The sequence below is a fragment of the Nematolebias whitei genome, chromosome 3, assembly GCF_014905685.2.
Source record: "Nematolebias whitei isolate Nwh7 chromosome 3, NemWhi1, whole genome shotgun sequence".
In the NCBI taxonomy this organism is placed as follows: domain Eukaryota; kingdom Metazoa; phylum Chordata; class Actinopteri; order Cyprinodontiformes; family Rivulidae; genus Nematolebias; species Nematolebias whitei.
The window spans coordinates 38,091,339-38,103,895 of NC_056500.1; the positions used below are offsets into that span (position 1 = coordinate 38,091,339).

At 39.9% G+C, this 12,557-nt stretch overlaps 1 protein-coding gene across 1 annotated transcript in view; it reads right to left on the bottom strand.

Moving 5' to 3' along the window:
• ugt8 (UDP glycosyltransferase 8) overlaps positions 1–12,009 on the bottom strand; it is a 32,988-nt gene extending 20,979 nt beyond the window's left edge. The window contains exons 1-2 of the mRNA XM_037674940.1: positions 11,926–12,009; positions 727–1,559 (exon numbers count right to left, since the gene is read on the bottom strand). Coding sequence (XP_037530868.1) covers positions 727–1,557 — 831 coding nt within the window. The 5' untranslated portion in view covers positions 1,558–1,559; positions 11,926–12,009. The remainder of the gene's footprint in view (positions 1–726; positions 1,560–11,925) is intronic.
• Positions 12,010–12,557: the final 548 nt, after the last annotated feature.

A 12,557-nucleotide genomic window follows, 5' to 3' on the forward strand; every position in this document is an offset into this window, starting at 1 on the left:
TTCCCACAAACAAAAAACATGCATGTTAGGCTGCCTTCAGGCCCAGGCCTCCCTTGCAAAAGAGATCTGTGATCTCAATGGGATTTGCCTGGTTAAATAAAGGTTAATAAATAATAAGGTCATGTACTCAATCTATTGTATACTTGTACTAAGATCATGTACACAATACACTGTGTACTTTTACTAAGGTCATGTACACAGCATACTGTGTATTTGTACTAAGGTCATGTACATAGTATACTGTGTACTTTAACTAAGATCATGTACACAGTATACTGTGTATTTGTACTAAGGTCATGTACACAGTATACTGTGTACTTTTTCTAAGGTCATGTACACAGTATATTCCATTAGAATATAGTGAACTTTGTATATATTGAAATATACTTGTTAAATTACATTATTCCTTGAGATTTTTTGCTTTTTTTATTGTAAAGGTTGTGGACAACCAACAACCAGATTCTGTCCTGAGGTTTTCCACTAAACAACCTGAAAAAGGTTCCTCATGTCTGCCCCTGGACAAGTGTTGCCATCTTGACTCCACAACTGTCTTAAATATTGGTTTGTGTAATATAACAAATAAAACAATCTCCATCTGTGAACTCGGTTTGCTTTAGAATGCTTTAAGTATACGTCCAGCAGCTTCAGAACTTGTAATAGCTGTTTTCAATAAAGAACACACACACTTTTACATGACACCATGCAGGTCCAGCTGTTGGTACTGACCTGTGGTAGGGGGCTGGGGGGCTTAGTGAGGATGCCTCCGATGTAGACCACATGTGGAAGGGTGGGCCTGGGGAACTCCAGAGCCATGTCCGTGCACAGCATCCACAGCCTGCTCCCCTGCACCAAGTCAGCCATGGCCACCTGAGGCGTCACTCCGTGTTTCTTCATAATCCTGTCGTATTTGGGCAACACGATGAAATGGACTCCAAACCGCTGCACCAGGTAGACAGCGGTGTTCACAATCCTTTCCATTAAAGACATGCGATCTGTCAGCAGCGAGTTGAACTCTGGGACGTATGATAATGGTGCCGGGGCACCGACTTCTGCCGGGTACCACAAGCCTGTGCTGAACACAGCATATTGCACATTCAGGATGTGAGCAATCACAAACCCACACATTTCATTGGGGTCCACTAGCAGCAGGTCGAACTTGGCTTCCTTCAGGCGGTTCATCACTTCAACGTTGCCAACAACGGCATCGCAGTTCTGAGAGTAGTGGTCGAGAATGTCAAATAGTTCTAGAAATGTCAGGCGACCTGAGAAGATGTTGCTGACTTTGGATTGGAGGAAGTTGTCAGCTGTGCTGCTGTTAAAGATCCCTGGGTAGTGCTGTAAGTGGTAGTGAGGAGATGGAGGGACCTCACGACCCTCTGACACTAAAAAATGGCTTTCATGGCCCTCCTGATGTAGCGCTGTGGCCAGCGTTTTGAAGATGTAGAGGTGTGACTCGAACATGATGGGTGGGACCACAATCACTTTAGCGGCCCATGTTGCACTGGGGCTCCAGGTGAAGAGTCCAAGAAGAAGCAGCAGAGACGATGGGAGCAACATGGCTGCAACGATAATAAATGTTGGATAAATAAACCAGGTGATATTTCAGAGCAAATTCATCAACAATGGAATAGGCGACGGTCCAAAAAGATGCAAAAATGTAAAATAAAAGTTGAATACATCATTTCGCACATCAAACAAAGCTCCACAAATGTGATTAGATACATAAAGGTTCTGGTGCGGTGCCTTAGATCAGACTGCCAAACATTTATGTACTTAATTCAACAAAAATCTGTTACATAAAATATTAAGGCCATAACAGTTGTCAAAACATGACATTTATTTTTATGATTCTTGGTAACAATTTATTTGTTTAACAATTTCTACATCAATGAATGATTAAAAGTTTAGTTGAGTCCCTTCTGAGGAGTTACAGTGCCTTGCGAAAGTATTCGGCCCCCTTGAACTTTTCAAACTTTTGCCACATTTCAGGCTTCAAACATAAAGATATAAAAATTTAATTTTTTTGTGAAGAATCAACAACAAGTGGGACACAATCATGAAGTGGAATGAAATTTATTGGATGTGTCAAACTTTTTTAACAAATAAAAAACTGAAAAGTTTGCAAGGCACTGTATGGAGAGAACAGTGTGACTACATTACTGACCTAACAAGCTGTACTCCAATGTTGTCCCCCCCACCCCCAACCTGCCCCACCCATTCTGAGGGGTTTGAAAAGTGAAATTTTCTAGTTTCTTAAATTAGTGTTTTTCTGAACTGGAATTGAACAGGGACTGCAAATAAACCTTAATGTTTTGGTGAAAGATATTCAAGAAGGTACGAAGTACACTGCAGAGAAGCAGTATCCATCCATTCATCCATCCAGCCATTTTCATTTACCCACTTCTTCTTTTTCAGGTCGTGGGAGTCACTGGTGCCCATGTCCAGCAGTCACTGTGCAAGAGTTGGGGGACATGCTGGACAGGTCTCCAGTCCATCACAGGGACACATAGAGACAAACAACCATTCACTCTCTCACTCACACCTAGAGACAATTTAGAGTTACCAATCAGCCTAACATGCATGTTTTTGGTCTGTGGGAGGAAAACGGAGTACCCGGAAAAAACCCACGCATGCACAGAGAGAACATGCAAACTCCACCCAGAAAGGCCCCCAATCAGGATTTGAACTGGGGCAACCTGCTCACTGAGAGGCGGCAGATCTACCAACTGTGCCACGGTGCTGCCCATAAAGTAGATTTTTTTTTTTTTTTTTGCTTGTCCGTGGCAGAACAGAGTGACTGTCTCTGATGAGTGGAGAGAGCAGCTTTATGCACCACCAGATGCAGAGGCAGAGCCAGGGGGTGGCCAATGGTGGACTTGGCCACCATAGATAAATGTACAGCCACCCAAATCATTTGAGGAAACCACACTTTTAAGTTAAAAATAGAACAGACCTTTATTGGCATAAAGGCCTGCTTCCCAGAGCAAAAGTACAAAGAGTATTATATATATATATATTTTACATATATATATTTTACATATATATATTTTACATATATATATATATACATATATATATACATATATATATATATATATATATAGCAGATTGATATTACACTATTTGTCCCTTATTGCACTTGTTCAGTTATTACTACAATTGTTGTTAAATTCAGTAACAGCTGACAGATAAAAACTATTTTTAAATCTGTTTGTCCTCGTCTTGATTGATCTAAATTAAACATTTTCCCTGATGGTAACAGTTCAAACAGATCATATTCAGAATGAGACGTGCCCTTTAAAATGTTGTGGGCTTTTTCCATGCAGCAGGAACTCTAGATCTTCCAGTGAGAGAAGAGGGCAGCCCATGATCTTCTGGGCTGTGTTGATATACTCTCTAGAGCGCTTTCCTCTGAGCCACTATGCAGCTAAGATACCACACAGTGATGCAATTTGTTAAGATGCTCTCTGTGGACCATCGGTAGAAAGACACCAGCAGTCTCTGGGTGGTATTGTTCCTCCTGAGCACTCTCAAGAAGTATAGTCTCTGCTGGGCCTTTTTCAGCAACTCAAGAGGTGTTCATGCTCCAGGTCAGATTCCCCTCAATATGGACTCCCAGGAAACAGTACTGTAGTCACTCCACATTGTCTCTGCTTATAATCAGAGGTGGAACTGCCATTTTATTTTTCCTGAAGTCATATGATCAGCTCCTTAGTCTTTGAGGTGTTGAGGAGCAGGTTGTCCCCCTGCATCAAACTGTCCATTGTTAAGCAACTTAAAAACTAATAAACAGCATAGTTTCTTCAAATGATTGAGGTTGTCAGATTACATATAAATATGGTGGTGGCCATCTTGAAAGAAGAGGAATGAAAGTCAGCCATTGTAAGACAGAGAACATGTGTGTGAATGAGAGGGAGGCCGGTAGAACAGTGAGGCTACAAAGAGCAGAGGTCACAAAGGTGCAGGACTTCTAGTAGGCTACTTAATAATAAATAATAAAGTGCTATGTGTTGTCATCATTGTATGTTCCCATACACAGATGAAATTGGCTCTCTGCATTTAACCCATCACACCTGGGATACACCTAGGTGGAGCAGTGGGCAGCAATGCAAGCGCCTGGGGAGCAATTCGGGATTAGGTGTCTTGCTCAGAGACACCACGAGATGTGGGAATGGCTGGGGATCGAACTTGGGACTTTAGTGTCCCGAGAACTGGAAGAGGCAGAAATGAAGATTTTGAGGTTCTCCTTAGGAGTGACAAGGATGGATAAGATTAGAAATGAGATCATCAGAGGTACAGCACAGGTTGAACAACTGGGAGATAAAGTTAGAGAGACCAGACTGAGATGGTTTGGACATGTCCAGAGGAGGGACAGTGGGTATATTGGTAGAAGGACGTTAGAAATGCAACCGCCAAGAAAAAGACAAAGAGGAGATATAATGTATGGATGCAGTTAGAGAGGACATGGGAGGTAGTTGGAGAGAGGATGCAGAGGACAGTGTGAGATGGAGGAGGACTCACTGTAGCATCCCCTGAAGAGGGAAAAGCTGAAAGAAGAAGAAGATGGTGGTAGCCATCTTGGATTTTAATGTGGCAACCCAATTTTCCATAGTCATTTCTTATGCCTAGATGCAGCCTCCCATCAAAATGGAAGTCAGTCCTTTATTTATTTGTCAAGTTATGCTCACAACATGCATGGATGAACGGAGGGTTTTTCCAATTCCCGCTCTTCGTTTCGTCACAGGAGACGACAAAAGATTTGCACAGGAACTTTGTAACGCAAATTAATCCATTATTTTTTTCTACACTGTTAGATTGAAATGATTTAAAAAAAATTAAAATGGAACACATTTTGATGAGGGAAAGCTATGGTTATGAAAACAACAATGTACAGTATATAATTTTTTGTCCATAAAAACGGGGGAAACTTCACTGATCTCAATGTTTCACAGACGATATCACCCACACCTTGACAAAAAAAAGGGGGTTACCATTTTCTTCAGCACTTATTTATTTACTCCGAGTCTCACTCGTTTCTACAAGAAAACTAACCTAACATTTAAAAGTATTAAGTTATTTTATATTAGTTTATTTAAATGCTAAACATAAACGATGCCCCAGTATTGGTGCCGATATGCTTTTAAATTTCAGTAGTTTCAGCCTCTGCTTCCTGTGATAAAACCCTTTCATATCTCCACATTGTATGCGCGGCCGTCACGAATATGGAGTGGGTAGTACCAACGTCACTCTGAACCTCTATTCACAAGCACAAAAAGCCATTATGTCACCGTGTCACAGGCTGCATGCTTACTCTTATTCACAACCATTCTTTGGAATTATAATCAACGGTGACAACCTCTTCATGAGGAGGTTCTTCTGAGGCTCAACAACCAACTTTGCAGCCTTTTTGACGGTATACTCTGATAAAGTTTCTTAGTAGCGGAGGAAAAACTGTTCACAGCAAAGCTCTTCCCAACATAAAGCATGATTTTTAAAGTTCCCACAAAATGTTTTGTAGCATCTAAACTGGATCATAAAGTGCATCAGCCACCTGTCTGACCACAGGATGAAGTTTCCCTCTGCAAGCAGCTGTAACAGACAGGACCGCAGACGACCACCACCCTGACCAGTGCGCTCCGAGGTATAACGTAACGAACACTTGAAAGTCCAGACTGTTGACGGTAACCATAGAAACCAGCCAATGTCCACGAAGGACTTTGCAGCGTCATGACTTAGATTACTGACAATAGTGTTTGGTTACCCTGCACATGCCGACAGCAGCGTCTAGATGAGACTAGAGGGGATAAGAAATGAGGATATGATCAATCAAGAGGATGAAGTGAAGATGAAAAAAACACAGAAGTCCTCACTCGATATTAATCTGACCATATTGGACTGCAAATATCAAACCTTGAACATTAAAGTATACATCGTGTGGAAGGGGTGAGGGGAGCGGGGCACGCAACAGAGAGCCGAGGCAAAGTTTGGTGCACATATGATTAACACAATGTTTATAGCAAAACAATTTCCTTAAACAAGATTTTAGTAATATCTGCTGGCGTGATTGGCTGCAGCAACAAGTCATGTCAAATGTATTTATAAAGCACATTTAAAACAGCAGCCGTTACCCAAGTGCTTAACAATAAGATCAAGGCAGTAAAAAGAAAATAAAAAAAAACACTGTAATTACTGGTAAAAGCATGATAAAATAAAAACATAAAAACACAAGAAACAATGAAAAAGTGTGACGCATCATCATCAAAACTGAGAAGTAAGCTAATGTTAGCTTAGCACGACCACACAGAAGCAGCTGAAGTGAGACGAGAGACTTTTTAAAACATTTTGTAGCTGCATGTGCAGAATGAGACCTGCTTTATCTTTTCTAGGTCGTGGGAAGGTGGGGTCTATTTCCGGAGGTGGGGGACACCCTGGACAGTCTACAAGTCCACCACAGGGACACACAGAGACAAGCGAGACAACCAATCACACCCAGGGACCATCGAGTTACCAATGAACCTAACATGAAAGGTTTTGGTCTGCAGGAGGAAAGGACCCAGAGAAAGTCCACGTGTTCACAGAGAGAACACGCAAACTCTACAGAGACTGACCAGGAGGCGAACCTGCAACGTTCCAACTGTGGAGCAACAGCACTAACCACTGCTCCACCTGAGCAAGATTTTCCTCAAATAATAACAGTAATATTACTTCTTTGAGGCAAAGCTTTGGTTCAGTCAGGCTAAAAGTTGTCTAGTGAAACCTTTAGTTAAAAAAAATGGTATCGATATCGGCCGATATTAGCGATGAAGTTAAATATCGGACATCGGCCATTCCATCAAAATATCTCACCGATATAAAAAAGGCTTCTGTTTCAAATTAATGTTTAATTTAAGAAACTGACAAGTATTTCTATTAATGCACTATTACTTATGCACTATTCACTTGTCACTTGTAAACAGGTTGAGTTCAGATTTGTGAAAATTTACAAATTTGCACTGTTCGAGTGTTGTCATTGAGTTAGAGAGAGTAAATGATATGAATAAATTTGACATTAAACCTAATCCAAGTTGAAGTGTTACATCATTTTCAGCCCCCTTTTTGGCATCTGCATCAGGTAGCAGGTCAAACTGACAAAGATCATGCAGAATAATGTAGTATTTTAATTCCACAGCAGAGAAAACTGTGTAGTCTCTGTAAGTAGGTCTACGGGAAAAATATCGATATTGGTATCGATTACCGTCCAAATAAGTTTTAACATATTGGAATGTCGGATATCAGCCAAAAATCCAATATCGTGCATCTCTATTTTGCACTTTATTTATGTACCAATTATAAAACCATTTGTAAGTTAAATTGTTCAGAAATGGACAGACTGTTTCGTTACTCTCAAAGAAAACACACCTGAAGAATGTTAACAAAAGAAAACAGTGGATTTTTAAAACAAGGCAGGTTTTTTTTTGTCACTCTAATAAAACAATTAACAGAGTTGAAATTAAATGAACTTTCAGCTGTATTTTATTTTTTTGTTAAAAATGTGTTTTTAATATTAAAATTGATTATATTTTACTATTTAATTGTTGAAATGTTATTATTCCACCACATAATAGGACACCTTTTAGGTTAAAAATATGTAAATATATCATCAAACATGGATTTCAGAGGAAAATATACTTTACATTTTAGTTTAGCTTTTAATCATTCACAAACACACACAAAAAAAAAACATTTCTGTAAGAATATAAAAGAAAATAAAAGTATAATTTTCCAAAATGGCCTAGATCCACTGATACAAACTGCATTAAAAATAAAAGTGTTAGAATTATTAGTCATGTTTTCCTGGGATACATGAAGCGTTTCAAACACATCCTGTTCCACTGAAACAGATAACATGAACACCAGCTGCATATCTTCACGTCTTGCTGCAGAAACATTCACATCAGTAAACTACCGTATTTTCCGCACTATTAGTCGCACTTTTTTTCATAGTTTGGCCAGTCCTGCGCCTTATAGTCCGGAGCGACTTGTATACGTTTTTCCCCTATTCATGACACAACTTTTGACTGACACGTTAAATGTTCATTCATACAGACATGAACAAAGAGTAAACATTACCATCTGCAGCTGCAAGAAGGCCCTCTAGGCTTTTGATAACTATATGTTGTTCCTCTACCGCTACACCCCCCCCCCCCAAAAAAAAAAAAAATAAATAAATACATTCACTTAGAGACAACTGAGAAAAACTTAAAAAACAACACAAATAAAATGCCCCCAAAAGTGATGTGGAATGAGATTGGTGAATTTACCAATAACGTGCTTGTTGGACTCGTTGGCTTGTTATGTTAGTTAAGCCAGTTCAGGATGCCAGGTATGTTCTCTGTGTTATTGTTATTTCAGATTAAATGTCTGTTCTAGCACTTTGTGAAATGCACTTCTAAATAAATGCGATTTATATTCCTAAGTGACATATTATTTTTTCCTCTTCATGAGGCATTTTTTGACTGATGGGACCTTTACTCAGGAGCGACTTATAGTCCGGAAAATACGGTAATTCAAACCTCTAGCCACCAAACAAGAACAACACACAAGATAATCCCGTTTTGGCACATTTTATGTAGACAAAATGTTTAAATGTTATGCTCCAAGTCTCCCAAGTGTTTTTTGTTTTCCATCTGGGAATGGAGCTGGATCATGTTTTTGTAATCTTAGTACAAATAAATGAGTTTTAAATCATTTTTCAGTCTTCCTCTCAGACGTAATTCCTGCATTAATCATAAATTAAGGGTCTTAATTGTAGCTCTTTGTGTCGCGTCACTAAAACACGAGACAGCCTCAGCAGAAGAACAGTTAGTTCTGTGACACAGACTCTACTTAAAGTGGAATTGTCTCGATTTGACGCAGCTCAGGACATTTTGTGAATGAAGAGATGTGATGTTAGTCATCACAAGTTGTTTTGCCTTTCATCTTTTCTTGGTTAGTCAAACTTATTTTAAAACGAAATGAATCAGAACAAAAATCGGACAAATGAACTCGGCTCGGGAGCACTTTAGCTTTTCCATTGGTGACAAATGTTTAACTGTTCCAAAGTGTGCAAAGTCTTGTAGAAAGAGCAGCAGAAAATCCTATCAAAGGTTAAACCCTGATAGTAAAATCCAACACGACTACAAAAAGCCAAAGGCAGCTTATCAATGTAGGCAAGAAAACGGTGCCGGTGGTATGTGGAGTCAAGAGTCCACAAATGTTTCAAAGCAAAGTTCAGATCTTTTGAAACTGAGTTCTGTAGAGACGCTATGAAGTAATAACTCCCCCGCTGCTATAGCTCTTTGAAGAAACAGTTTAATTGATTGGATTGACGCAGTTAGCTGCTACTATTTGAGCTTTAAAATAAACTTCTACATACAGAACTGTGTGAAGTGAAGCTGAACTGTCAAGGTTTATAAAATGACATTTATGTGGACGACAGTGGTGTTTTCGAAAAAGGAGTTGTTTTAAGACGGCAGCAATCCACTTTGGTTTGGCTCCTGATCAGATTATTTTGTTAATCCAGTCAATTCAATTCAGTTCAGTTTATTTATATAGCGCCGAGACACAACAGAAGTCGTCTCAGGGCACTGAACAGAAACATTCATATACATAAAAAGCAAGTTAATAACGTTATTTATCTGAGGAGCAGACTGCTTTGAGTCTAACTTCATCACAGAACTCTCATCTTGAGCAAGCACGAAGGCGACAGTGGAGTGGAAAAACTCCCTCATGAGTAAGAAACCTTTAAACAGAACCAGCCTCAGGACAAGCGGCCATCTGCTTCATCTGGCTGGGTTTGAGAGGAACAGATACACAATGGCAGGCCGAGAATCACATATTAAGATAGAAATGGTATCAGATGAAAACTGTTCAATTTGAACAATTAATTGAAGGAAATTAGGTCAATTTATCCTCCAGTAGCCTAAGCCTATAGCAGCATAACAAGCGAACACTAACTATAGGATTTATCAAAAAGTCTTAAGCCCAGTCTTAAAACTGGACAATGTGTCAGCCTCATGGACAGAAACTGGAAGTTGGTTCCACATGAGAGGAGCCTGATAACTGAAAGATCTTCCTCCCATTCTGCTTTTGGAAACTCTAAGAACCACAAGCAAACCTGCAGTCTGAGAGTGAAGTGCTCTGTTGGGAAAACATGGAACAATAAGATCTGTAATATAAGATGGAGCTAGGTTTTTGAGGGCTTTGTAGGTTAGAAGATTTTTGAATTCTATTCTGAATTTGCCACTATTTCTCCAAAGTGATGTCGCTCAAAGAGCCATCTGCAACAAGCAAGGTATTAATTATTCATATTTCTTCCACAGAACCCCACTTTAAAATATCCCATTTATCATGTTATGATAATAAAACTCAGCTGAAATGACTTAAATTCCATCAAAACTAAATATATGTGGGGTGGGGGGGTTACTTTCCCATGCCAGGGTATGAGATATTGTTTATAATGGCAACACGATCTCTTAGTCTCTTATGCCCTTATCTTTTAAAGCTTCATCAGCTGTTTACCTAGAGGACTACACAGAGCTGAGATCAGTCTAAAGGTCAGTACCCCCTGAAAATGTAGAAAACACGATGGCACAATTAAAGACAGCTCAAAGCAAAAAGACATGGAACCTCTGTAGACTCGGGTTATTTTTTTTTTTTTGGAACCAGCAGACATTTAGGATTTAAAGTCTCATTTTTAACCACAGTCTCCTGGCTCAGTCTCCTCACCTCTGCCAGTTTTTATCATGTCACCATTTTGTTCAACTGCCAAAACATGAGAACAGGTCCGACAGGCTTCATCTGCGGTGCAGTTAAGAGTTGTATCGTCAAATAAACTTTTACAGGAGGGGAAGCGAGACTAAAGTTTCCAGTAGGTTTCCAGTGACAGCGCCTCATTAACGTAATGTGCTGCAGATCCAGGAGCCTGGAGGGAGGCTGCAAACTGACATAAAACAAGTGAAAGCACCCTTTCAGTCTAAAGCTGCACGGTGATGTTTCCTCTTACATTTTCTATGAAAATAGGCGTTACCGTGTCAGAATTTGAATACGCAGGTGAACAGTGGGGGCAGGTATGTCAGCTCAGGTGGGTTCATCCTTTCATTAACTATAATAAGTGTTGGTTTTGTGTGAAGACTCGTCTCATGACACCCAGACAGTCTTCAGAGATGAAGCAACGCCACAAAAATAGGTCATCTCAAAATCGACTGATGGCGTAGATGTTTCACAATGACACATACATCTGTAAGTAGGTCTGCCCTGGAAATTTCAGGTTTGAAGATTAAAAATCAACTTTAAAAAAAAAAAAAAACATCAGGTGATCTTGCATGACTGGCGGCAGTCAGGAGAGCTGTTACTGTCATGACCTTTGGACACACTTTGCTTTAACTTTTACAGCAAGCCAACAAATGCAATGCAGTAGAGACAGTACTTCTTCAAAAAGATGCAAACTTTTAACTTGAAACTGATTAAAGGAAGACTGATTCACTGACAAAACGTTAAACCGGTGCAGCCGAGACAGAGTAAAAATAATTTAAAGCAAATAACTTCACCTTGTGATCAAATATAAACAGAAAACATCAGCTTGTGAAAGTATATTTAACGCGAAAATATAGCATCGATTTATGGCAGAAAAAATAGGAGATCTAACGGGGAAAATTTGCGCAGCGGGTATGTCGTGACGTTATTGAACGCACCACCACCACCTGACTCCACCTGAGTATCAGTTGGTTTCGACACAGTAAAAGTGGAAAAATCCGCCTCGATTTCTCAAATAAACTAACTCGGTCCCAACGTTGCAGTCGTGAAGTCGGCGAATAAAACAGAGCTCATGAGCAAAAACAATGATTTTAGTCAAAGTGGAGCAAACACCTGTTGTTAAAAACGCTGTGCGCCGTTCAATGGCCTTACCTGTCTGAGGCTTTCAGGTGACGCGAGCGGAGGGGGAAACGAGAGCTCTTTGAAGTCTCGACTTTTTCCCTGAACAGAAAGTAAATTTAAAATAAAATAAAATAAAAAAAAATAGGATGGGACTTTGGGAGGGAAATAAATGGCAGTAAAAGTTTAAATAGCTCCCCGGGAACTGAATACGACGGGGAGGAGGAGGAAGAGGAGGGGGAACATGTAAGAGTTTTTCTGCCGGGTGGGGGGAAGGCGGGACTAGGCGGTGTTGCAAGATGGAAACAAAGGGAGTGGCAGAAGATAAAAAATAAAAAACACTTAGTGTGAGTAAAGGGCTGGGAGGAACAGCCTTTCCAGGTACTTTAGCCTCTGATAGCGCCGCTGCAGATTGACGTCATCAGCTGGCTCACGAGGAAGAACAATCCTCACCTGCTGGGATCATGAGCGGTTTTCTATTTATATTAAATTATTATAATTATCCCGATATGATCAAAAAAACGTGTTGTTGTTTTATGACCACGTGATGTTCCACAGTCTTCTTTTATTTGTATAAGTTTGACTGATCTAAAGGTATTACATGTTGTTTTAGATGGCTGCTCATTTCAGCTTTTTGGGTGTTTTATTCATTTTGTACCATTTAA